Below are 27,288 nucleotides of genomic sequence, written 5' to 3' on the forward strand. Positions count from 1 at the left end.
TATTCAGCCTCCAAGACCTCTGTTGTCGGGCCATCGTTTCCTGCACGCCGGTCCACCTGATCGATAAGCTGCCGCTTCCCGTCACCATCAAGAGCCACCTGAAGTCCTTCTCTATGGCCAACGGCATGAACGCCGTGATGATGCACGGCCGCTCGTACTCCCTGGCGAGCAGCGGAGGGGGCAGCGGCAGCAAAGGCAACAGCCTGAAGCGCTCCAAGTCCATCCGCCCGCCGCAGAGCCCGCCGCAGAACTGCTCGCGGAACAACTGCAAGATCTCTTAGCGGGCGAAGCGCCCCCGGGACGGGACGGGACGGGACGGGAGGGGGGCGGGTGTCCCCTCCAAGCGCATGCACCTGCACCTGCTCGCCGATGTACAGATGTTGAACACCGCACGTCACCCATTCCATCGGCCACGGGTTTGCAAAGGACACCGGCTCAGCGTGGCGGGAGCCTGGGCAAAAGGAAGGAGAAGGGCCGTACCACGTTAGCTTTCCCAGAATGCAATAGGTCTTCCCCTTCTCTGGCAGGAAAGGACCAGCAGCCTCCAGGGTGTGGATTTTTCTTCTTCTGATGTTTTTTGGGGGTGGGTGGGGGAGCAGGGGGTTTGAGGAGGGGGTCGATAACGGAGGGCAGCGTGCTGTCACTTTAATCCTTGCTTTTTCAAGGGGATTGCCGGTGCTACATGGAAAAAGAAACCCCCCCCCCCCAACATAAATGGGGACCCCTCCCCCCCGTTGGACCGACGTGACCCAGACGGAGCCCTGCTTTGACCAGGCGAAGACTGTGGCTGCCTGGGGCTCCTGAGGAAGCAGGCCACTTCGAAAGTCTCTTTGGCTTTTATTTATAAAGAAAATTAGCTCATTTCCCTGCCGTCTCCCCTCTTCCCCCCCCCCACCCCAAAACTCTGCACCTCCGGTCTGTTTTTTTAAGCCAAGGCCAAGGAGAGGAGGGAAATCTCTTGTAAATAGAAGCCCTGATCCTTGAATTTTGGGGCTAATTGAAGTCAGAGGGGTGGGGGGGTTGCTGGCAGGGGTCAGGAGGTGAAATGATCTAACACTCTGGAGAGTTGTTAGCAGTCTTTGAGATTCCTTTTCTTTTCTTTTCTTTTCTTTTCTCTTCTCTTCTCTTCTCTTCTCTTCTCTTCTCTTCTCTTCTCTTCTCTTCTCTTCTCTTCTCTTCTCTTCTCTTCTTCTCCAAAAGAATAGATGAAGATGAATAGAGAAAGGAGGAGGAAAGGGTTTCCATTCCTTCCCCTTTTTCTTTTTTCTTTTTCTTTTCTTTTTTAAATCGAAGTTTCCCAGGCATTGCTGGTAGCAAGTGCACACGGCTCAGACAGACAGCAAAAAAAAAGTTAGGCTTGAATTGGGATTACCTGCTTGTGGGAGGGAGTGGGGGGGTGTTTGCTAACGTCCACATCTGGAGTTGGTTAGCGGCTGGTCAGGCTGAAGCCCTCAAGAGAAGGAAGGCAAAAAGGTTGGGGATATCAGAATTCAGGAGTCCCAGAAGATCATGGTTGGGGCGGGACAGGATATTCTCTCCCCAGTTGCTTTTCTACGGCTTAAGCCTAGTTGGGAGGCGGAGGGCGATGTACCATCCAGACTTCCTGGTGTAACTAGCCTCTTTAGCCCAGTTTTTCGGCCCATACAGGAATAATTTGCATGTTTTTGGCATCAGCTTGGATCAGCTGCAATTGGCATTGGTGGTGCTCCAACCTGCTGGACTGGCTAATCCAGAGCCGTTGGGAGGAGACTTCCAAGATGACCGTAGCAATTCAGGGACTCTGGTTGCCTCGTTCTCCAGGCTCTGCCACATGGCCGCTCCAAGGTTGTGCCAAGAAGCCCTGGACTGGTGAGAGCCTCTCCTAAGAACCAGGCCCAAGCACAGATTTCTTGAAAACCAGAAGGGATATTGGGAGGAGGTGCAACTAGCCCCCGCCTCCCCCCCAAAAAAAATCCTTGAAGCTGTCCTTCAGTGTTATCCCTCTCGCTCCGTGGCAGAATCTTTCTTCAAACCGAGTAGCAGCTTTGCTCTTTTGTGTGTGTGTGTGTGTGTTTGTGTGTGTGGCTTCTGGGCTGTTCCTGGTGCTCTCCAGCTAAAGGTTGACTTGGGCTAGTTTTGTGTCTCATACGCCAGCCAGCTGTTAACGTCTGCAAATATGGGTCTTCCAACCTAGGTTAGAAGTCTTCTAAAGCATGGCATCCTCCGCAACGTTAAGACTTGTGGATTTCAATTCCAAGCATTCCCCTGTTGGCCATGATGGCTGAGGAATTCTGGGAGTTGAAGTCCACCAGTCTTAACGTTGCCAAGGACGGAGACCCCTGTTCCACAGGCCTTCTCACCTGGGTTGACGTTGAAAGAACCCTAAAAGAAACAGGGAAAGCGTTAAAAGCCAGGCAGGGCTTAAATTTGGATGACACCAGCACAAAGGGGTCCTTGGGTTGTTGTTTTTTTGTTTAGCTAGTTCGCCCAACCCAAGACCCCCTTCTCCCCCTACTCCATTCCTCATGGCTCCCCATTAGCGTCTTCTCCGAGCCTCCTTCTCCCTCCGCAGGTGCCACCCAGAGGAATCGCCCCCCCCGCCCTGCCACGAATGAAGTGGGCTGCATGATGCTGTTCATCACCCGAGGGCACAGCTGATCGCCCATTTTGTTCCAGGGGGAAAAAATGTGTGTGTTTGTTTTTTGACAAGCACCCGGTTGGCACCTTCCATGCCTCCCTCGGCCGTTGGGAGATCGCTTGGCACCGAGCGAGTCCCAGCGCTCGGACCAGCTCGAAGCCAGGTGGCGGGGAAGGGTCAAGGGCAGGGGGGATAAAACCTCCGACGGCCTCTTCCTGGCCCGCGAAGAAAGCAAGTGCCAAGCCAAGGGCGGGGAGCGCCAAAGCGCAGGGAGATTTACGGGGTATGTCCGCCTAGCCTTTGCCACCTGTCGCCGTCTGCTCAAAACAGAGCAGGACACAAATCGCTGACTCAAAGGCCTGGCATTCTGGAGCGGCGCAGGGGAACAGGTGATGCAGGAGGCAGCCATCTTTCCACCCTGGGTTTTAAAATAGCCCCTTGCTCAAACAGCCCGAGAATGCGTGCATTGTGTGTGTTTCTTCTGTAGAATTACAGGGAATCCTCAACCCGGTGTGGATTGGCACTTAGCAACTCTCCCTGCGGTCTCCCTTTGATCCCAAGAGGTAGTAAGCACGGCTGTTTTCCATCCAGAAAGCCAAAAGAGGCTGCCGATGGAGAATCGAGATCCGATCGCCTCTTATCAATTTCCACCTCGAATCAAAGTGAGAATCGTTTCAACCTCACCTCTGCAGATTTCTCCTCAGTCCTCCCCTATATGCATTCTTGATTTTTGTTTTCAATCCTGGAAGATTTTTGCAGAGGTGCCTTGCTCCAGTACGCTGGCTGATCCAATCCGAGCTGGGTTTTGTTTGTACCTTATTTTATTAACGTTCCAAGAATGTGATCCGAGAATCAAACACTAAAAACTCGCTGCTGTGGGATACTCTTCCTCCTGTTTTTAAATGGCTTTGTACAGTCGATGTTTAAAAAGTGACGGTTTTTATATAAATTAAACACACCATCACGGGGAAAGAAAAAAAAAAAACTCACATTTTTCCTTCCTTCTGGCTGCAGAATTTTTGTCCGGGGATGAGCTTAGACGGCGCTGCTTTTCAGAGGATGACGTTGAAGGACAGGGCGAGGGCAAAGAATGGGCAGGGTGGATTTAAAGGGATTAAGGGAGCTTGTGTGGATGTGATATTCCCAGGAGAGGACAGTGGAAGGCACTTGATTAACGGCCTCATTTGAAGCAGCCGGGGACTTAAGAGCCGGATCAAAAGAAGAGAGACGTTTTCTTCGCACTTGACTAGGTAGAGAATCTCCCTTCCGTGCCAGGGCAAGGAGGGTTGGCACACAACGGCCTGCAGCTCCCTCCTGGGTCCCGCAGGTAGATTTTATTTGGAAGTTTTCAGAAAAGAACTTCCTGGGAAAGTTAAAACAACAACAACAACAGCTTGACCTCCCTGTGTTTTGTTTTTCAGCATCTTTAGAAAATAGTGTCTTCTAGTACTACAACTGCTGTGTTGACGAAGAGAGAAGGCAGGCATTTTTTTTTTAAAAAAAAAAAAATCCTGTCTTGGTTTTAGAAATAAGACAACAAACATGGGTAATACCCCTTCCTCTTATTTTCCCCAAAACAACAGCCCTCTGAAGTGGGATGGGCTGACAGAAGCACTGGCCTAAAATCACCCAGTCAGCTCTCATGCCTAAGGCGAAACTAGAACTCATTGTTTCCTGGGTGGCTGGCCCAAAGAGACCCAGCTGGCTTTTGTGCCCAAGGCAGGACCAGAACTCACCATCTCCTGGTGATTGACCTAAAGTCACCCAGATGGCTTTCATGCCTAAGTCTAGTGAGACTAGAATTCACCATTCCCTGGTGGTGGTGTTAGTTGCAAAGTCATCTCTGACCCATTGCGACCCCATGGACAACATTTCTCCAGGCCTTCCAGTCCTGGGTGGTTGGCCCAAAGAGACCCAGCTGGCTTTTGTGCCCAAGGCAGGACCAGAACTCGCCATCTCCTAGTGATTGACCTAAAGTCACCCAGATGACTTTCATGAGTAAATCTAGTGAGACTAGAATTCACCATCTCCTGGTGATTGACCTAAAGTCACCCAGATGGCTTTCATGCCTAGTGAGACTAGAACTCACTATCTCCTGGTGGTGTGTTCGTTCCGAAGTTGTGTCCAACCCATTGTGACCCCATGGACAATGTTCCTCCAGGACTTCCTGTCCTCTACCATTCCCCGGAGTCGATTTGAGCTCACGCTGACCGCTTCAGTGACAATATCCAGCCACCTCCTTCTCTGCCGTCCCCTTCTTTTCCCCTCCATCGTTTGTTGCCCTCAGACTAGAACTCACTATCTCCTGGTGCTTTGGCTCAAAGTCACCCAGCTGGCTTTTGTGCCTAAGCAGCACTAGAACTCACTGTCTTCTGGTTTTGTGCCTAGTGCCTTAACTGCTAGACAAAATAACCGCTTAAATTTAAGAAATCTCTCAGAAAAAAAAAAATTACACTTTCACGATTTGATTTGTATCCTCGTTCTTACGGAACATATAGTAGCATATATAGAAGCCATATACTTTTCCTTTCAGCCATTAATCCGGGCCCTCTTTCTTAACCCCATCTCAGGCCTTGTTATCATGCCATGGTCAAATTGTGCCTGATTATTTACGAAGTCTTTAATCTCTTCGCTTAGTAAAACATTTAGTGATGCGGACACTTACAGACCTTACAAGATAAGTGAGTCTTCGAAAACATTTTTATCACTATCCCAAGTTATGGAGCTTTCCTGTAGATGGGACAAGATTGTGACGCTGTGTGTTACACAGCAGAAGGACAGATAAGACGTGTTTTTGAATAGTTTTCAAAATTATATTTTAATTTCCTGCAATGACCCAGCTTATCCAGTCAGTACTGATATACAGCTCTGTTCCTGAAGTGGAGCAGAGGGTATTTGTAATCTCTGGACTCTTCCATTTGAACTACGGGCAGACATCCTGGAAAGGTTTTTCTTTTAATGCAATGTGTTTTATTTCACAATCTTACCTGAGATTTCAGTTACTGACCAGTAACTTGTCCATCATAAAAATCTTGAAAGTTCAGAAGTCTTTCTCTATTTCTAAACTCAAATAGTGCTCCTGTTAAAAAAATGTAATGACCCAGATAACATGTACTGGTAACACTAAACTAGGTTAATACAGTAGACATGACTTCTGTTTATTTGTTCATTTACTCATTTATTTAGGATAGTTATATGCCGGTCCGTATCAAATACAGAACTCTAGCTGGCTAACAAGACACATACATTACATACAGACCATAAAGCAACTGGGGAAAAAATGATAAAAATCAGTCCAACATTTAGCACAACCAAAAGGCAGATTCTGTTGTACACTTACGCCCCAGGTGTGAACAAGATCTTATGGACAGGTCAAAATAGATGCCCAAATTTGTCTTCAAAGGGATGGTAGTTCAGAGATTTTCCTGATGTACTAATGGGACTGACACATTTTTTTTTTTTTAACCGTGGCTGTTGAGCAAACCTCAGCGATCCAGTTCACACAGAACGCTACAAAAGGATGGAAGAATTCAGCCTTTCACCTAAGCCACCACTTAACAAAAGGTAAAGGTTCCCCTTGCACATACGTGCCAATCATTTCCGACTCTAGGGGGTGGTGCTCATTTCCGTTACAAAGCCAAAGAGCCACTGAAGACGTCTCCGTGGTCATATGGCCGGCATGACTAAACACCGAAGGCGCATGGAACGCTGTTCCCTTCCCACCAAAGGTGGTCCCTATTTTTCTACTTGCATTTTTACATGCTTTCGAACTGCTAGGTTGGCAGAAGCTGGGACAAGTGACGGGAGCTCACTCTGTTACGCGGCACAAGGGATTCGAACCGCCGAACTGCCAACCTTTCTGATCAACAAACTCAGCGTCTTAGCCACTGAGCCACCTCGTCCCCTACCACTTAACCAAGAGCTCTCCCAATAGAAGAAAACGACTACAGGTCATTTCGCGTCCTCAACCTACAAGCCACAATTGAGCCCAACGTTTCTGTTGTGAAGCGAGACAGTTCAGTGAACTTCGCCCCGCTTTACAACTTGTTGCCACGGTTGTTAAGTGAATCACTGCAGTTGGTAGGTTAGTAGCACGTTTGTGAATCTGACTTCCCCGTTGACTTTGCTTGTCAGAAGGTCACGAAAGGGAATCCCGTGACCCCGAGACACTGCAACCATCATAAATACAAGCCAGTTGCCAAGCATCCGAAGTTTGATCACGTGACTGGGGATACTACAATGGTTGTAAGTGTGAAGTGGTTGTAAGTGTTACTTTTTTTTTGGTGCCGCTGTAACCAAACGGCCACTAAAACTAATAGTCCTAAGCCAAGGGCTACCTATAGTTTCCAAAAAGGTGGGAAAATTTCCCATTTCTTTTGGCTGGACCAGAACCTGAGCATGTGATGTTTGTGTCTTTCAGTTTATTGTTGCATCTGAAAAGACCTGATGGTTTATTATATCTTTTCCAGGATAATCATAAATCTAGAATCCATTTTAGAGTCCTATCTATATATATATAAAAGCGAAATGCCCCTCACACATCATCACAAAATATCCAGAACCGTAAAGCCTGCAAACTTGAAATTTGGCACTTATGTTCCTTTTGACTTCTAGGTATCCAGAGCTCCTCAACGACCTGTGTTTACAACGGTTCCCAGTATCCTGTGGTCACGTGGCTGTGTTTCTTACAATGTTTTTTGCCCAAAACCAGCACTGACTTCCAGTTTTGGGCAAAAACGCCCCATCGTGAACAATGGGCTCACTTTTTGACCACAAATTCGTTTAACGACTGCTGCAAACTTATTTCCCCACTAGATCTATGGCTTCTTCTAAAGTGTCCTTATATTTGGAAAGCCCCTCCTTCCCTTTCATTTATTCCAAAGGGCCTTTGGTCATCCTTTGGTTGCTGGTGACCACGGTTTATGCTTTGGGAAACTATACATCTCTCTATATATAAAAGCGAAATACCCCTCACGCATCATCACAAAATCTCCAGAACCATAAAGCCTACAAACTTGATTTTTGGCACGTCTGTTCCTCTTGGCTTCTAGGTGCTCACTAAGAAAGGATTTTTTGAAATGACCATCAGAGCATTAGGATTTCCTATATTATTATTAACACGCTCTGATGCTAAGGAGTTCTAGTCCCCCTCCCCACCTGAAAAGAAGTCTGTTCCAAATGCAAAACACAAGCAGAGGAGAGGAGTTTCAGTTTCAATTTCGGTTTCGGTTTCACAGCACCAAGCAGCTTTAGTAGAGAACAGTTGAGCTAAGCCACACCCAGGCTCCTTGCTGTCTCCTTGCTCATGCAGCAAATACTGCTTCAGTTTCCAAACAGCCCTCAACTCTTACACACTGACAGGACACTAGCCAGATGAATACCAATGGATGCTGGTAGGCAGAGGCAGAATCCTCCCCCTTTATTTTCCTCCCCCCCCAAATTAAGCCCGACCACATAGTTTCGTAGCAAAGCACAGGTAGTTTTGTATAAAAAGACATCCAGTGCTCTGAGGACTGCAGATTGCCCATCACCCCTCACTCGACAAGATAAAATTTCAAACCTTGCCCAAATCCAGCTATTACACAAGATAATATTGCCATACAAGCTCAATTTTGGGGAGAACCTTTTGTCTCCTTCCTAGGAGTAGAGAAGTCATTTATTCCCTCTTGATCTTTTTCTCATCCTGCTGATCAACCGGGAACCCAAGAGAGAGAGAGAGCTGGTCGATGGAATCTGTCCTCTTCCAACAGAATTTCATCCCTCAAACTGCTCTTTCCCAGTTAAGTAACCACCCATCAATCAGGTCAAAGGCAAAAGCCGAACCAGGGATTGAATAATACAGGAAAAAAAAAACAAAAACCCTTTCGGTGCTTATTTGCTTTCTCTCAAAACAAAAACACCCACCGCCATCCAAAATTGGGAAGGATCAACAAACAATTGCACGGATTCTCTCCTCTCCAGGCGTTGATGTAATTTCAGGTGCAATTAAGAAACAAAACAGCAGGAGCAAATGACTGACGGGTCTTGTACATTCTGTTTCCAGCCAGATGTCTTCCTGTGCTCGAGGGGGGGGGGTCACGATCTTGGGGTGGGGGCTGGGGGTTTAATCTAAAGATGAAATTTGCCGCTGAATTCTTGCTCTCCCCCTTCTCCAAAGCTTGCCTGGTGCAGCCATGTTTCCCTCCCCCGCCCGCCCCCTTGCAAAAGGCCAGCTTCAAGAAAGCAAATTATTACTTGGCAGATCTTTTAGGAGAGAGGAACTGAACTGATGGCTAGTTATTCTGGTCCTTGCGCTGATTTATTAGCCACCCAGTTTCCAAAGAAAGCAGTTTGCCGGCCTGTGATATTTTCAGGAGTTCAGAACACTCCAGAAGGAACAGTTTGCGGTCTTCCAACAGTAGTAATAATGGGGGAAGCGCTGAAGCTGAAGCTACTCCTCCAAGTTGAACAAGCCATCCACGATCTCGTCCTGCTAGGACAGGCCTGTTCTACTCCGTGCCAGCAGAGAAGGCCTCCCTCAAATCCCACCGGTCAAAAGAAATCTTAACCGTTGGGAAACTGAAGAAGAGCCTTCCCTGCTGGAACAAATGAACCTCTCTAGGGTAAGATCTGTCCCCAACCTTCTTTCGTTCTGCACGGCCCGAAGACCTCGCCCTGGAAATTAGCCTGGGGGCCCAATGGTGGGGGGATTCCAACTCCCCTCCCTTTGCTCTCTGCTTTCCACTCACCGATCTGATGATGTTACTTTGTTGGGCAATGAAACGTCTGCAAGGAACAAGCAAGCTCAGAGAGCACCAAGGAACACACACACACCCAATCAGCTTCTCCTCCTCATATATAAGCAGAGAGCAAATCCACTGACTTTGAGAACTGATGATGTGACCTGGTTGGGTAATGAAACGTCTGCAAGAAAATAACCAAGCTGAAGGAGCACCCAGGACCCCACAGTCATCTCCTCCTCCTCCTCCTCCTCCTCCTCCTCCTCCTCCTCCTCCTCCTCCTCCTCCTCTCCACAAACCCCACTCCCTTCTATCACTGATGATGTTATTAAGTTGGGTAAGGAAACATCTGCAAGAAAACAACCAAGCTGAAAGAACACCCAGGACCCCACAGTCATCTCCTCCTCCTCTCCTCCTCCTCCTCCTGTCCACAAACCCCACTCGCTTCTATCACTGATGATGTTACCTAGTAGGGCAATGAAATGTCTGCAAGAAAATAACCAAGTTGAAAGAACACCCAGGACCCCACAGTCATCTCCTCCTCCTCCTCCTCCTCCTCCTCCTCCTCCTCCTCCTCCTGTCCACAAACCCCACTCCCTTCTATCACTGAAGATGTTACCTAGTAGGGTAATGAAATGTCTGCAAGAAAATAACCAAGTTGAAAGAACACCCAGGACCCCACAGTCATCTCCTCCTCCTCTTCCTCCTCCTCCTCCTCTTCCTCCTCCACAAACCCCACTCCCTTCTATCACTGATGATGTTACTTAGTTGGGTAAGGAAACGTCTGCAAGAAAACAACCAAGCTGAAAGAACAGGAGGAGGAAGAGGAGGAGAAGGAGGGAGGAAGAAGGAGGGAGGAGGAGGTCACTAAACTGTGGTAAGGCAAGGATGACCTGTAAATGTCATCCCGATGAGCTGCACTCCAATTCCCCTCATTCCCGGCCTACGCCATGGCTGGACCGGTTGGAGATGATGGGGATTGGGATGCAGCCCATCTGGAAGCCATCCATCCCGATACGGAGGAGCCCTCCCGCCCCCTGGCCTGGCTGGCTCTCTTCTGGGGGAAGCAGGGGAGGCTCCTGGCTTGGGGGGGGTGACGGGGTCACCCCAGGGGTGGCTGGGGGACTGCGGGATCAATCGCCGGAGGCAGCGGCTGCTGCTTCCTGAAGCCAGAGGGCCTCTCCGAGGGAAGCCGGGGCTGCTGTTCCACACAAACGTTGCCCTTGACAACTCCCGGCTTCCTGGCATTTGATCTCCCGGGGGGGCACGGAGCGAGAGGCATCCCAGGATCGTCTCCTCTCCACCGCCAGGGAGGAACCGGATGTCACGGAGGGACTGGTTGGTTAAGAGACACAGGGACACATCTGGGTCTCTCTCCTTCGTGGCCAACCTTTGGGGTTCCAGGTGTCAAACATTTGGAAAATGCCGAGTCTTTTTCTTTCTTTCTTTCTTTCTTTCTTTCTTTCTTTCTTTCTTTCTTTCTTTCTTTCTTTCTTTCTTTCTTTCTTTCTTTCTTTCTTTCTTTCTTTCTTCCTTCCTTCCTTCCTTCTTCCTAACTTCCTCCTATCCACCCACCCACCCGTCCATCCTTTCCTTTCTTCATTCCCTTTCTTTACTTCATTCTTTTATTTTCTCTTTCTTTCCTTCCTTCCTCCCTCCCTCCCTCCTTTCTTTTCTTCCTTCCCTTTCTCCCTTCCCCTCCCTCCCTCTTTCTTTCTTTCTTTCTTTCTTTCCTTTCTTTCTTTCTTTCTTTCCTTCCTTCCTTCCTTCCTTCCTTCCTTCCTTCCTTCCTTCCTTCCTAACTTCCTCCTATCCACCCACCCACCCGTCCATCCTTTCCTTTCTTCATTCCCTTTCTTTCTTTACTTCATTCCTTCTTTTCTTCCTTCTTTCCTTTCTCTTTCCTTCCTTCCTTTCTTCTTTCTTTCATTCCCCTTTCCTTCTTTCTTTCTTTCCTTCCCTCCTCCTCCCTCCCTTCTTTTCTTTCCAGCCTTGCTTCCTTCTCTTCCCCTCCTCCCCTCCCTTTTCTTTCCTTTTCTCTTTCTTTCCTTCCTTCCTCCTATTAATCCACCCTCCTCCCACCCATCCATCCATCTTTTCCTTTCTTCATTTCCTTTCTTTCTTTTCTTCCTTCTTTTCTTCCTCCTTTCCTTTCTCTTTGTTTCCTTCCTTCCTTTTTTTCTTTTTCTTTCCTTCCTTCCCTCCCTCCCTCCCTTCTTTTCTTTTCTTTTCTTTTCTTTTCTCTTTCTTTCCTTCCTTCCTCCCTCCCTCCCTCCTTTCTTTTCTTCCTTCCCCTTTCTCCCTTCCTCTCCCTCCCTCCCTCCCTCCCTCCCTCCCTCCCTCCCTCTTTCTTTCTTTCTTTCTTTCTTTCTTTCTTTCTTTCTTTCTTTCTTTCTTTCTTTCTTTCTTTCTTTCTTTCTTTCTTTCTTTCTTTCTTTCTTTCTTTCTTTCTCCTGGACCTTCCCTCTTTGAGGGTATGTTCCTTCTTGGAGCTTTTACCTAACTCTGACAAAGATTTTTTTTTTTTTCCCCTCGGAGGGAGAGGCGGAGAGCAGAAAAGATCTAATGAAATATCTCTGGGCGGTTTTTTAATCCCAGTTGTTTCATGATAGCGACACGTGGCTGGGTTTTCTTGTTCAAACCAGCCGACCCTTTGAAATGAAGCTGGCAGAGGTTGGAGGCACTGAGGCTGCGGATGTTTGTAGATGTGCGAGGAAGGCGCTGAGTTTATTTCTGGTCCTGAAAACACATTCCTTAACCAGGATTGGATCCAAGGCATCCTTGTTTGTCGTCGTTCCCCCAAAGGACACCTTCAGAAATTCACCCGTTCGGCACAGAGAGACAAGCCAAGAGCGTTTATAAGATGAAGGGGTGTCATTGAAGCCCCGCCCCCTTTTTCGTGCCTGTCACCGGGCGAGTAAGAAAGGGGGGGCGATTTGATGGCCCGACTGTGGCTTGAGGTTTTTTGAACGCCGTGGAGAGTTTAATTAAGTTTGATTCTTTTAAATCTGTGTTATCTATTCTTTGTATTCCTTTACATTCGTACTTGTATCTCTCCTCAGCTTATGACCACAATTGAGCCCAACATTTATGTTGCTAAGTGAGAAATTGATTAACTGAGTTTTGCCCCATTTTCACGGTTTTCCTTTGTTAAGTGAATCACTGCGGTTGTTAAATTAGTAATACGGTTGTGAAGAGAACCTGGTTTCCCCGTGGACTTTGTCAGAAGGTTGCGAAAGGGGAATCGCTTGATCCCAAGAGACGGCAACCGTCATAAATGTGAGGCAGCTGTCAAGGTAAATCATGTGAACCATGGGGGTGCTGCGACGGTCATAAGTATGGAAAATGGCCAAAAGCCACTTTTTTCAGAGCCGTTGTAACTTCGAACGGTGGTATAGTGAACTGTTATAAGTCAAGGACTACCAGTGTTAATTTTTCCTCTGTTCCTTTACGTAATAGTACTACTTTTATTTTCTTGTAAAAAATGATAAATTGGACCTCTTCTCCTTGTTTGGCCAATAAAGGAAAGTGTCTTATCCCATTTAAGGAGGAGGAGGAGAAAAATAAGGAGGGGGAAGGGAAGAAGAAGAGGAGGAGGAGGAGGAGGAGGAGGAGGAGGAGGAGGAGGAGGAGGGAGGGAGGAGGAGGAGGAGGAGGAGGAGATGATGATAAAGGAGGAGGAGGAGGAAAAAGGAGGAGGAGGAGATGAGGAAGGAGGAGGAGGAGGAAGAAGAAGAAGAAGAAAAGAAGAGGAGGAGGAGGAGGAGGAGGAGATGGAGGAGGAGGAAGAAGGAAAGAGGAGGAAGAAGAAGAGGAAGAAGAAGAAGAAGAGGTGGAGGTGATGGAGGAGGAGGAGGAAGAAGAAAGGAGGAGGAGGAAGAAGAAGAGGAAGAAGAAGATGAGGAGGAAGAGGAAGAAGGAAAGAGGAGGAGGAAGAAGAAGAGGAAGAAGAAGAAGAAGAGGAGGAGGAGGGAGGAGGAGAAGGAGGAAGAAGAAGAGGAAGAAGAAGAGGAGGAGGTGGAGGTGATGGAGGAGGAGGAGGAAGAAGAAAGAGGAGGAGGAAGAAGAAGAGGAAGAAGAGGAGGAGGAGGAGATGGAGGAGGAGATGGAGGAGGAGGAGATGGAGGAGGAGGAGGAAGAAGGAAAGAGGAGGAGGAAGAAGAAGAGGAAGAAGAAGAGAGGAGGAGGAAGAGGAAGAAGGAAAGAGGAGGAGGAAGAAGAAGAGGAAGAAGAAGGTGAGGAGGAGGAGGAGAAGGAAGAAGGGAGGAGGAGGAAGAAGAAGAAGAGGAGGAGGAGGAGATGATAAAGGATGAGGAGGTAGAGGAGGAGGAGGAGGAAGAAGGAAAGGAGAGGAGGAGGAAGAAGAAGAAGAGGAGGAGGAGAAGGAGGAGAAGAAGGAAGAAGAGGAGGAAGAAGAGGAGATAGAGGAGGAGGAGGAGGAAGGAAGGAGGAGGAAGGAAGGAGGAAGCTCTCAACCAGGGCTTTCCAATTTGACTTTTTCAAGTGTTTTCAGCTTTTAAGGGTCACATGCTGACCCATCAACACCCCAAACCTCATAACCCACTAAAAAGGAAGTTCTCCAGGTTGAGATTGGCTTTTGATGGAACCATCTCTGAATGGTTTCTTGGATCCTGTGCAACTTTGGTTTATTCCAAGTATTAATCTGATTTGATTGTACTTCCCTTTTGTCAGATCAACCAACCTCAGCCAGATACATGATACCCTGTTTCCTCGAAAATATGACCTTACCCTGAAAGTAAGTCCCAGCTTGATTTTTACACGTGCGCCCAATATAAGCCCTACCCCCCCCCCCAAATAAGCCCTAATTAAGATCACAGAATGGACGGGTAAAAATTAAGCTAGGGTGGGGATGCAGGGGTGGAGCTGCCCTACTACTTACTTTTGGACAGTTGTAGCCAGGTCTCACATGCCCCAACATCTGCCTTGCCGGCCCATTTCTTCTGCAGCTAGTAAAGCTTTCCTGAAGGCCTCTGTATCTGATAACAAAGCTCTGGATCGATCCGGAGCTCTTGTTATCGTCTGCAGAGACCTTCAGGAAGGCCTTGCCGGCTGCAGAAGAACTTCCTGAAGGCCTCTGACAGCGAAAAGGAGGCCAGGGGCGACACACACACACAAGTAAGGTTAGTCAGTGGATGACATCCTCCGAAAATAAGACCTGGTGCCTTTTTTGATGGCAAAAAATTATAAGACAGGGTCTTATTTTCGGGGAATCGCGGTAGATGAAGGGGAAATCCCATGGAAGAGGGATTGACTTATATTCTCCCAAGCACCAGAGGGTTAAGTCAAGAACCATGGGATGGACGCCTTACCTTGAGAGATCCAAACTTAAAACAAGGAAGAATTTTTTTTTGACCATGACAGCTACCTTCCTCCTAAATTTGGGACTGCTGGAGATTTTCAAGAAAAGTCTAGACAACCGTTGGTCCTGTATGGGATATAGGCTAGATCCCTTCCTAGCCTAAGTAAAAGAAAAGGGAATAGACTAGGAGACCTAAGATCCCCCCCCCCCCCCCCCCCTTCCTTCTTATATGCATTCCTCATGTATTCTCTATGTAACACTTAACCTTTGCAAAAATAAATAAATAAAAGTCAACAGCTGAACAAACAGAAGAGGTATGAAAAGGACTGGGGTGACATTTAGTCTAAATCTGACACACATCTGGTTTATGGGTTCAATTTATCCCCGTGGCACTGAGCAATTTAGGTTAAGGAATAAGTTGGGGTGGACCATTTGACTTACAAAGGAGTAAGACAGAGTTTCTCAAAGTTGTCAACCAGTAGACACGTGGACTTCAATCCCCAGAATTGAAATCCTGGCTGGGGATTTCTGGGAATTGAAGTCTATGTGTCTTTAAGTTGCTGAGTGTGAGAAACGCAGGATTAGAACACGCACAATAGCAAGGAAGGAGAAAAGGATGTGACACCTACAATTAAAAATTGCTATAATTAAAGCCGATCACAGACTATTTTTCCTAGCTTCACATTGCTTTTTTCCCTTCTGTTATAGACTATAGTCAACTCTTTATGTATAACAACTTTGTTTCCCTTCCTCTGTGGGAATAAAAATCGATGGTATCCTGAATGCACATATGCACACGTGTGCAAAGAGAGAGAGAGAGAGAGAGAGGGAGGGAGGGAGGGAGAGAGAGAGAGAGAGAGAGAGAGAGAGAGATTGATTTCAATTCAGCATTGGGAGATTAGATAATGGTCTGTTAGCATGGAGTGGTGCCATGTTTTTGTTGTTTTTAATGTGTTCTGTTTTCATGTGTGTTGTATAGTTTTTAAAACGTTTTGAGTTTTTTTAAAACAATCTTTGGGAACCGCCCAAAGACGGGCAGCTATATAAAAAATTTAATTCAATCCATCAATAATAAATGCATAAATAGGTTCACCAAATAATTCTGATTTGCTGCAGTTCTGCAGTTGCTTCTATTAAGATGGCAAAGAGCAGGGCGTGTTTGTGTGTTTTGAGTCCGCAACTCTTTCTTTTTCACAGTTAAGGGGTTTAAATTCAATTCAATTAAAATTTAAAGGCACTTCTGAAATGTCCAGGTTCCCGGCCTTTCCTGGCAAAGATGTGGTTACGGACAGCACCAACCTGTGGGTCCAAAATTTGCTGGCTGATTCTTCTTCCTAGCAACACAATTCTCGGTGAGGATTTATTTTAGCTCCACCAACTGTTCAGTGAACTGCCTGGTGCTAGACTTTTTTTTTTTTTCCATGACAGCTTTTGAGAAGCTTAACAAAACTCACAAGAGGATTTCCCAATCCTTTTGTGAGCCCCTCTCGACCCTCTCTTCTCTGTGGCAGCCCCTGAGATACTGGAACAGCACTATCGTGTCACACACACCCCTAGTCCATCTAGTTTAACAAAAAGAAAGACCAGGCGCGACACGATAGCAGTCTTCCAGTATCTCAGGGGCTGCCCCAAAGAAGAGGGAGTCAAGCTATTCTCCAAAGCACCTGAGGGCAGGACAAGAAGCAATGGGTGGAAACTAATCAAGGAGAGAAGCAACCCAGAACTGAGGAGACATTTCCTAACAGAACAATGGATAGGATAGGGTAGGATAGGATAGGATAGGATAGGATAGGATAGGATAGGATAGGATAGGATAGGAATGGAATGGAATAGGAATAGGAATAGGAATGGAATGGAAAATAGAACAGAAAATAGAACAGAACTAGAATAGAATAGAATAGAATAGAATGGAATGGAATGGAATGGAAAATAGAATAGAAAATAGAACAGAACTAGAATAGAATAGAATGGAATGGAATGGAAAATAGAATAGAAAATAGAACAGAACTAGAATAGAATAGAATAGAATAGAATAGAATAGAATAGAATAGAATAGAATGGAATGGAATGGAATGGAATGGAATGGAATGGAATGGAAAATAGAATAGAAAATAGAACAGAACTAGAATAGAATAGAATAGAATGGAATGGAATGGAATGGAATGGAAAATAGAATAGAAAATAGAACAGAACTAGAATAGAATAGAATAGAATGGAATGGAATGGAAAATAGAATAGAAAATAGAACAGAACTAGAATAGAATAGAATGGAATGGAATGGAATGGAATGGAAAATAGAATAGAAAATAGAACAGAACTAGAATAGAATGGAATGGAATAGGAATAGGAATGGAATTGGAATTAGAATTGGAATTGGAATGGAATGGAAAATAGAATAGAAAATAGAACAGAACTAGAATAGAATAAAATAGAATAGAATGGAATGGAATGGATTGGAATTGGAATTGGAATGGAATGGAATGGAATGGAATGGAATGGAATGGAATGGAATGGAATGGAATAGAATAGAATAGAATAGAATAGAATAGAATAGAATAGAATAGAATAGAATAGAATTCTGTATTGGCCAAATGTGATTGGACACACAAGGAATTTGTCTTCGGTGCATAAGCTCTCAGTGTACATAAAGAAAAAATAAAATACATTCATCAAGAATCACAAGATACAACACTTAGTAATAGTCATAGGTTACTACTAAGCAATCAAATCATACTAGGGAACAAATAAAACAATATAAATGGTAAAGATACAAGCAACAGGGTTATAGTTATAAGTTGGAAGAGATAGGTAATAGGAAGAATGAGAATAATAGTAATATACAGTCTTACTAATTAATTAATCAATGAAACAACTTGCCTCCAGAAGTTGTGAATGCTGCAACCCTGCAAGTTTTTAAGAAGAGATTGGACAACCATTTGTCTAAAATGGTATTGGGTTTCCGGTGAGAGCAGGGGCTTGGACTAGATGACCTCCAAGGTCCCTTCCAATTATTGTTATTCTGATTTGACTCTTGTTCTTGCTAGAATATGTTGCCACCTTGGTGGCCCAGAAGACTTCAGAGGTCCAAAGAAAATCCATTAGCTTTGCCCAACCTTATATTTAACCCCCAAGATGCTTGCTTACCCACTGTGTTTTATAATCTGAGTTCCCTGCCTCCCTGCCATGCTAAGCTTAGATTTGTTTGCTCAAGTAGCACTTGGGGGCCTGTGGCATCCCTGAACCAAATAAGCCAAGATCTGACTTAACAGAGTTGGAAGGGACCTTAGAGATCTTCTAGTCCAACTCCTGCTCAAGTAGAAAACCCTGTGCCATTTCAAACAAATGGCTGTCCAGTCTTTTCTTGAAAACCTCCAGTGATGGGAGCATCCACATCTGGGGGCAAACTGTTCCGCTGATTAATTGTTCTGCCAGTCAGAAAATTCCTTATTTCTAAGTTGCTTCTCTCCTTGATTAGTTTCCATCCATTGCTTCTTTTCCTTCTGCCTTCAGGTGCTTTGCATAATAAGTTGACCCCTCTCTTCTTTTTGGCAGCCCCTTGGATACTGGAACACTCTGCAATCATGTCACTACATTTTGATTTAAGAACATTTTCCAATCAGGTATTCCAAGATTCAGATACAGATTTTCCATCATAAATTCTGCACCTAGGAAATTTTGTACCTCTCTGGCAGCATATCTAGACCTAATAAAAGGGTTTTCCTTTTCCCATTTCTTTTGAAGGTCCTAGGATTGTCCCAAAGGTGCTTCTCCAAGTGGCAACTGGACTTTTTTCTTTGAAGACGTTTCCCTTCTCATCCAAGAAGCTTCTTCAGCTCTTCTTGGATGAGAAGCGAAACGTCTTCAAAGAAAAACCAGAAAGTCCGGTTGCCTCTTGGAAAAATACCTTTGTGACAAGCATGACTTGGGTAACAGAATCTCCATAGACGTCCTAGGATTGATTTTAGAAGGCAAGGAGGAGGAAGGGGCCTCCAATGAATGGGGTGGGGCCAGAAATAAAAGGGGAGGGGCTTGTTACAAATCGGTGCTACAGGCCAATGTCACAATTGTGGTGAGTAGAAAGGGCAAAGGAGGCTGTAACACACAAACACACACACACACACACAACTAAGGAGACCCTTTCTGTCCCTTGGCATACAGACATCAGCCAATGCCCACCCAATCTGGGCTGAACCAGTGTCGTTGCAGAATGGCTTGCAACAGGATTTCAACTCTACGCATGAATGATTGCAAGACCGCCACAATTGTACCCTTGGAAAGCCCTTGCATCAGGGGTCTCAAACTCAATTTACCTGGGGGCCGCTGGAGGCAGAGCCTGGGTGAGGCTGGGCCGCCTAAGGGATTCCACAAAAAACATTGTTTAAAAAAATATCCTCAAATGTTATACTTTCATATCACGGTGGGGGGCCACGGGATATCGTCCCGCGGGCCGCAATTGGCCCGCGGGCCACGAGAATGAGACCTCTGCCTTGCATGGAGAAATTCTGCAGAAGGACGCCTGATTGCTGCGCACCACAATATGGGAGAACAGGTCTAGTCATTTCTCTGGTCTTCCAGGAAGCTGACGGGTGTCCTAGAACAGGGGTCTCCAACCTTGGGGACTTTAAGCCTGGTGGACTTCAACTCCCAGAATTCCCCAGCCAGCAAAGCTGGCTGGGGAATTCTGGGAGTTGATGTCCACCAGGCTTAAAGTCCCCAAGGTTGAAACCCCTGTCCTAGAGGCAAGAATCAACTCATCATCGCCAGAGACCCCTGTGTGAAGCAGCTTTCCAACTCTGATCGAAAGCCGTCGCGGTGGCACAGTGGTTAGAATGCAGAATTGCAGGCCGACTCTGCCGACCCGCCAGCAGTTTCGATCCTGCCTTCAGAAGTTGTGGCTGCTCCATCACTGGAGGCTTTGACTGGACAGCCGTTCGTCTGGAATGGTGTAGGGTCTCCTGAATGAGCAGGGAGGGGTTGGACTAGAAGACCTCCAAGGTCCCTCCCAACTCTTGTTATTATTCTCTGACTCCAAATCGCTCAGATTGCGAGGGCATCTCTTGTGCACAACCCTCTTCAGCTCATCCCTCTCCTCCTCCTCCTCCTCCTCCTCCTCCTCCTCCTCCTCCTGAATCCATCCCAAGGTTTCCATCGTTAGGAAGTAAGACATTCCTCGCTTCCATCCACCTACCACCTTCTCGGCTAAATGTCTATCCTTGGCACTGAAACTTGATGTTCACCAACTTGGCTTCAGCTTTCAAAGACAAGGTTGAGAAGAACACCCCCTTTCTCCCGCTTCTCCCATGTAAAAAAAATACCCCCAGGTAGTGGTACCAGAGGCCTCGTCTTGACCAAACCTCCCTATGGTCAGCCTCGTTTCTCAGGGGCAGGAGACCTTGTGATGTTCTCTCAACTCAAAAAAATCCATCCCCTCCGTGTGTGTGTGTGTGTGTGTGTGTGAGAGAGAGAGAGAAAGAGGAGGGGGGGTGTCTTGCTGTCTTTTTGGGAAGCCAGAGGGCTCCATAAGGTTCCTTCCTCCCCCAACTTTGATCTTCTGCTCGTGTTTGCTCAGTCGGTCAACCCAGACAGGGTTAGCATCTGAGGTCAGCTTCTCTTCTATTCCCAAATCCTAGACACGGGTGAGAAGGAAAGATTCAGGTTACAGACCCCCCTCCTCCTCCTCCTTCTCTTCCTCCTGCTCTGCTCCCCCCCCCACACACACACAAACAGAAGAGCTTTATAACCCTGTTAGCAGCTGGCCAGGTTTCTGATGCTCCCAAAATTCTACTCCCCAAATCTTAAAGAGAGGATTTTCTTTGGGTTATGCTTTTGTCGTTTTTCCAACGCAAACTCTTGGTGATTTGCTTGGGATCCGGATCCAAGAGCCACCCCTCCAACACCCCGACAAACCCCCAGTTGTTGTTGTTTGCAAACAACGAGGCTCCCCCCCCCCCAATTGCACTCAAGAGAGAGAGAGAGAGAGAGAGACCCTGTTGAGTGAGGAGAGACAAGAGACAAGACAAAAGAAATCGTGCTGGGGTGAAGTTGGAAAAAAAAACGGGAGCATCCAGCTGGGGAGGCAGTTCTTGTGAAGGGTGATCCTGTGTCAAAGATGCTGGCTTGGGAAAGGCCCGGCGAGCTTCGGGGCACTGCCTGGCATGGACCCTAGACCCGAAGGATGCTGAGAAGATGAAAAGATTCTCCAGGGAGGGAGAAAGTAGCACTTTTTTATTTTATTTGGGTGTCTCCTTCATCAGACTGCTACCTCCTCTTTCTCTCTCTCTCTCTCTCTTTCTCTCTCCTTCTCTCTCTCTCTCTCTCTCTCTCCTCCACCTCCTCTCTTTGCAAATGTGATTGTTTTGTCTATCACACAGGGCAGAGTGGAAGACTGTTCCTGGTAGGGTGAGGGAGAGACACAGATAGTTTAACAGGAGCCTGCTTCAGCCGGATGCTTTTCTGGGCTCCTACAGGGAAGCGACGGAAGGCAGCAGGCTGCCCGGGAAAGCTTCGAAGATCAGGGCTGCTTCTGGACTCCATGCTGCCTTCACTTCTCCTCTCTCTGCTCCCCATCCTGGCAGAAGGAGCCAGCCTCCAGCCAATCAGAACCAACCACCTGGGGATGTGTCCCAACCAGCTGAACCCAAACCTCTGGGTGGATGCTCAGAGCACCTGTGAACGGGAGTGCCAAACCGACCAGGTGAGACTTCGCACACAGTGGGCGCTGTTCCCCAGGCGCATCTCCAGCATCTCCAGCCTGGACGGAGCAGAAGACTTGGGTCGTTCTTGGGGGGTGGAAGGAAGGGGGGTGGATAAAACACAGATGAAGGGTGTGTGTGTGTGTGTGTGTGTGTGGAGGGGTACAGATAGAAGATGGGGTGGGTGAACAGGGCAGCTTCTCACCCAGAAGTGGTGAAAAGATTCTCTCCAAGTTGGACCTCTTTGGGGGGGATTTTAAGGGTGCATCCGCTGGACAGCGGAGCCTCGCGCATCTCTAGTTCAGGAAGCTCCTTAACGGATCCCAGAAATGGATTTTGAGCAGATCCTGGGTAGATTCCCCCCCCCAACTGCTTGCTGTGGTTCACTGGAACCGGGATTCTGTAGCTCCGGTTTGCTTTTTCCTTGATGACAAAAGACAAGAGCTTTGACCGTGTTCAGAGGAGGGAGGTGTTCCGTCCCTATTCCGTTCACAGCCTCATTTTAAGGAGTGTGTAAACCTTTAGTAAGGTTGTTTGGGGGCCTCCTGTTAGACATTCAGGCAAATCTTCTGCTCCCAGAACCGAATCAGGATTCTTGAGTGAATTCGCCCTGATTGTGTCAAGTCAGTAGCCTTCATAAGCTCTCTTCTAACCTTGTATCGGAGACAGACTTTCTTATCAGAGTTCGTAGAAGGTTACGGTGGTTTTGTTGGGCACCGAAAGATGCCCACTTCATACTTAAACCAAAGAGGACATTTTTCTTTCAGTTTTTAAATACTGCTCAGTTTTTGAAACTGCCCACCTAAGGGCTGGCACCCATGAGAAGTGAGGAAATTTTTTTGGGGGGGAAAGCAGTGGCAAAACCCTTTCGGAGTCGTCTGTGGGGGTGACCAGATGTCAACCCCCAGGAGAATGTCCTCTTGCCTTCTACAGCTCCATCTTTCTCCCACATTCCTTCTCCCCAAACTAGCGATTACAAGCAAGCTCGGGAAAGCGTACAAAAAGCCACCGCGTAGTTGTGGAGTGGGGTGAAATCACACCCCTCCCTGACTTTACTGGATTAAAAAATTCGGCCACAGAGCAACTGGTGAGGCTCTTTAGGTGGTGGAACTGGCGGGGCGGGTGGGAGGAATTAAAAGCGGAGCAAAAGCAAGTGTGTCCACGCTGGAGGGCAGGAGGTGAGAAGGTTCCTTCTAATGAACAGCAGCTGCTGAAGAGGAAAATGAATCTTTGTCAGCGGTGTGTTAAGGACAAGACCAAACGTCTGGTTGTAAACTGGGCTGGGGGCTTTCTTATCAATCCCTGGGCATTTGCTTGGGGAAGATGTAGAATTGCCTAGAATGAGGCGTGTCCATCCTTGGCGACTTGAAGACTTGTGGACTTCAACTCTCAAAATTCCCCAGCCAGCCAGCATGGTCAAATCCACCCTGATGTGTGGTTTAAAAATAATTATTTAAGCCAGTCAATGGTGAGCAAGCATTCAGCAAGACACAAATGTGGGAACTATGATTTGGAGCAACAAGAGAAGCTAAGTAGTGGCTGGATTCACACAACATTGCTAAAGTAAAATCCTTGATGCTCTCTGAGCTTGGTGGTTTTCTTGCAGACATTTCGCTACCAAACTACGTAACATTATCAGTGCTAGAAGGGAGTCAGGTTTGTGGAGAGGGAGGAGGAGGAGTACAACGATGACTATGGAGACTTTGGTGCTCTCTGAGCTTGGTGGTTTTCTTGCAGACATTTCGCTACCAAACTAAGTAACATCATCAGTGCTAGGAGGGAGTTGGGTTTATGGAGAGGGAGGAAGAGGAAGAGGAGGATTGTGGGGTCCTTGGTGCTCTCTGAGCATGGTGGTTTTTTTGCAGACATTTTGCTACCAAACTACGTAACATCATCAGTGCTAGAAGGGAGTTAGGTTTGTGGAGAGGGAGGAGGAGGAGGAGGACTATGGAGACTTTGGTGCTCTCTGAGCTTGGTGGTTTTCTTGCAGACATTTCACTACCAAACTAGGTAACATCATCAGTGCTAGAAGGGAGTGGAGTTAGCTCTTATTTTTATATACACTGCTCAAAAAAAATAAAGGGAACACAAAAATAAGACATCCTAGATCTGAATGAATGAAATATTCTTATTAAATACTTCGTTCCTTACATAGTTGAATGTGCGGACAACAAAATCACACAAAAATTATCAATGGAAATCAAATTTAGCAGCCCATGGAGGTCTGGATTTGGAGTGACACTCAAAATTAAAGTAGAAAAAAACACTACAGGATGATCCAACTTTGTTGTAATATCCTTAAAACAAGTCAAAATGAGGCCCAGTAGTGTGTGTGGCCTCCACGTGCCTGTATGCCTGGGCATGCTCCTGATGAGGTGGCGGATGGTCTCCTGAGGGATCTCCTCCCACACCTGGACTAAAGCTTCCCCCAGCTCCTGGACAGTCTGTGGTGCAACGTGGCATTGGTGGATGGAGTGAGACATGATGTCCCAGATGTGCTCAATTGGATTCAGGTCTGGGGAACGGGCGGGCCAGTCCATAGCATCAATGCCTTCGTCTTGCAGGAACTGCTGACACACTCCAGCCACATGAGGTCTAGCATTGTCTTGCATTAGGAGGAACCCAGGGCCAACCGCACCAGCATATGGTCTCACAAGGGGTCTGAGGATCTCATTTTGGTACCTAATGGCAGTCAGGCTACCTCTGGTGAGCACATGGAGGGCTGTGCGGCCCCCTAAAGAAATGCCACCCCACACCATTACTGACCCACTGCCAAACCAGTCATGCTGGGGGATGTTGCAGCCAGCAGAACGTTCTCCACGGCGTCTCCAGACCCTGTCACGTCTGTCACATGTGCTCAGTGTGAACCTGCTTTCATCTGTGAAGAGCACAGGGCGCCAGTGGCAAATTTACCAATCTTGGTGTTCTCTGGCAAATGCCAAACGTCCTGCACGGTGTTGGGCTGTAAGCACAACCCCCACCTGTGGATGTCGGGCCCTCATACCACCCTCATGGAGTCTGTTTCTGACTGTTTGAGCAGCCACATGCACATTTGTGGCCCGCTGGAGGTCATTTTGCAGGGCTCTGGCAGTGCTCCTCCTGTCCCTCCTTGCACAAAGGTGGAGGTAGCTGTCCTGATGCTGGGTTGTTGCCCTCCTACGGCCTCCTCCATGTCTCCTGATGTACTGGCCTGTCTCCTGGTAGCACCTCCACGCTCTGGACACTACGCTGACAGACACAGCAAACCTTCTTGACACAGCTTGCATTGATGTGCCATCTTGGATGAGCTGCACTACCTGAGCCACTTGTGTGGGTTGTAGACTCCGTCTCATGCTACCACTAGAGTGAAAGCGCCACCAGCATTCAAAAGTGACCAAACCATCAGCCAGAAAGCATAGGAACTGAGAAGTGGTCTGTGGTCACCACCTGCAGAACCACTCCTTTATTGGGGATGTCTTGCTAACTGTCTCTGCTTTCCACCTGTTGTCTATTCCATTTGCACAACAGCATGTGAAATTGATTGTCAATCAGTGTTGCTACCTAAGTGGACAGTTTGATTTCACAGAAGTGTGATTGTCTTGGAGTTACGTTGTGTTGTTTAAGTGTTCCCTTTATATTTTTGAGCAGTGTACATTCATACATACATACATTTATAGACATTCATACCTTCTATTGGTACAATATGCTAAGTCTAAACTTGCTGTTTATTGTGCTGTTTGAAATATCCAGAATGCTTAGCAAACCAGCATAATGCACTCCTGTGAACCTTGGTCAGTTGCGGATTAGCACCATGGGCTTGCACCAACCATTACAACAGGCAGACTCTTGTTAGACTTGTTAGACAAGGTATGTTCCACCTGTGCGATAAACCTCCTGAGAAGCAGCAGCCTTGCATTTGAACACCCTGTCTTTGTTTCCTCAACAGGACTGCGAAGGCTTTGAGAAATGCTGCACCAACGTTTGCGGCTTGCGGAGTTGCGTGGCTGCCCGCTACGCCGATGGAAGCCTCTCTTCCTTGGAACAGGTGCAGGAAGCCACCTGCGAGAGCTTTGTCTGTACCCAGCAGGGCTCGGACTGTGATATTTGGGACGGGCAACCGGTCTGCAAGTGCAAGGACAGGTGTGAGAAGGAACCCAACTTCACCTGCGCCTCTGATGGACTCACCTACTACAACAAGTGCTACATGGATGCCGAGGCCTGTATCCGGGGCATCAGCCTGGCAGTGGTGCCATGCAAGTATATCTTTACCTGGCCCAATACTAGCCCGGTGCCGGTGGAGACCACCACTCACCCCACCCCTGGGGCCTCTCCGGAGCTGCCTATCCCTCCGGCTCTCTACAACAACCCTTTCCACCAGCTTGTCTACGTGGGGGGCACCGTGAGCTTCCACTGTGACGTGAGCGGGCGTCCTCGTCCTGACATCACCTGGGAGAAGCAGAGCGACCATCAGGAGAACTTCATCATGCGGCCCGATCAGATGTATGGCAACATGGTGGTGACCAACATTGGGCAGTTGGTCATCTACAATGCTCAGCCGGAAGATGCTGGAATCTACACGTGTACTGCCAGGAATTCTGCCGGTCTCCTGCGAGCAGACTTCCCACTCTCGGTGGTCAAGAAGGAACATGGCAGAGGAGAACCGAGAGCTTCCGGCACGGTGAAGCTCCCGCCCGATGAATGCTTGCGGGAACCCGATACCCAGGATTGTGAGACCTACCAAACCCGTTGGTATTTTGACTCCAAAAAGGGCTCCTGTGTGACTTTCCGTTACGGTGGCTGCGGAGCGAACCAGAACCGCTTCAACACTTACGAGGAGTGTCAATTGTCTTGCGTCAGCAGCACGGTCAACCTGTGCACCCTCCCCATGGTGCAAGGACCCTGTAAGAACTGGGAACCTCGCTGGGCCTACAACCACCTGATGAAGCAGTGCCATTCCTTCATCTACGGCAGTTGCGAGGGCAACGAGAACAACTTCGACAGCAAGGAGAGCTGCGAGGACGCCTGTCCCTTCCCCAAGACCTTGCTGTGCAAAGCATGTCGCCTGAAAAGCAAGATGGTGTTGAGCCTTTGCCGCAGTGATTTCGCCATCGTGGGGCGGCTGATGGAGATCATCGAGGATCAAGATTCCGGGATCGCCCGTTTTGCGCTGGACGACGTCCTCAAGGACGAGAAGATGGGCCTCAAATTCTTCGACATCAAGTATCTGGAAGTCACCTTGACCGACATGGACTGGAACTGCCCCTGTCCCAACATGACCATGGAGGATGGGCCTCTCATCATCATGGGAGAAGTTCATGACGGCATGGCTGTCCTTGATCCTAACAGCTACGTCCGGACTGCCAACGACAAGCGGGTCAAGAAGATTTATGAGCTTCTGGAGAAGAAGACCTGCGAGTTGTTCAACCGGTTTCAGGACTAAGGTGGGCTTGAGGGGAGGGAAAGTAGAACAGGCAGGAGAAACGCCGCTCCCTCTTCAAAGGCAGAGCCATCCTTACGGTTGTTATAGAAACGAAGGATGGGTGGGAAGATGAACCAATGACCTGGTGCCCTTTTCAATCCACAGAGGGGTGGTTGTAGTAGGCTTGTTAAGTGACCTGGTTTAATGTGCTGGGTGAAAACAGTTGATGAAGGGTAATCTACATTTCCCATCTTCGGTCCAGGCCAGCTCTATTTATTTTTAAAAATACGTGTTTTTTTCTGTCACAATCCGAACTCTACTATGACGAGGGCTGGCCAGTGCTTGTATCGGTCTACCGTCTTGATTTTGTGTGAGCTGTAACTTAACTGCAACCACTAGGTCCCACTGCTGTACACCCTTCTCAGCTGCTCCAATCTTTGTGAAATGAAGATTAATTAAACCAACAAACCAGGTTTCTTCTCCATTTTACAGTGGAGGTCAAATGGAAGCTCTTCTAAAAAATCCTTTCAGGGTGGCAAAGT

The 27,288-nt window shown here is 47.5% G+C and overlaps 3 protein-coding genes across 3 annotated transcripts in view; 2 read left to right on the forward strand and 1 right to left on the reverse strand.

Moving 5' to 3' along the window:
- RAB40C (RAB40C, member RAS oncogene family) overlaps positions 1 to 706 on the forward strand; it is a 41,286-nt gene extending 40,580 nt beyond the window's left edge. Inside the window, exon 7 of the mRNA XM_087973250.1 lies at positions 1 to 706. Coding sequence (XP_087829376.1) covers positions 1 to 281 — 281 coding nt within the window. The 3' untranslated portion in view covers positions 282 to 706.
- VRK3 (VRK serine/threonine kinase 3) overlaps positions 1 to 27,288 on the reverse strand; it is a 159,333-nt gene that overhangs the window by 1,360 nt on the left and 130,685 nt on the right. The window lies entirely within an intron of this gene.
- On the forward strand, positions 487 to 27,208 carry WFIKKN1 (WAP, follistatin/kazal, immunoglobulin, kunitz and netrin domain containing 1). The gene is made up of 3 exons (XM_087973245.1): positions 487 to 549; positions 21,028 to 21,350; positions 25,274 to 27,208. Exons 2-3 carry the CDS (start codon positions 21,102 to 21,104, stop codon positions 26,765 to 26,767), a joined length of 1,743 nt encoding a protein of 580 aa, XP_087829371.1. The 5' UTR covers positions 487 to 549; positions 21,028 to 21,101; the 3' UTR covers positions 26,768 to 27,208.

Source organism: Notechis scutatus, chromosome 12 (genome assembly GCF_049901735.1).
Source record: "Notechis scutatus isolate UNSWTSFEM ecotype Mainland chromosome 12, rNotScu1.2, whole genome shotgun sequence".
Classification (NCBI taxonomy): Eukaryota; Metazoa; Chordata; class Lepidosauria; order Squamata; family Elapidae; genus Notechis; species Notechis scutatus.

Coding starts and splice junctions, on each gene's coding strand:
- WFIKKN1 (XM_087973245.1), top strand. CDS start 21,102: ATGCTTTTCTGGGCTCCTACAGGGAAGCGACGGAAGGCAGCAGGCTGC. Junction 21,351..25,273: donor GGGAGTGCCAAACCGACCAG/GTGAGACTTCGC, acceptor TTTCCTCAACAG/GACTGCGAAGGCTTTGAGAA.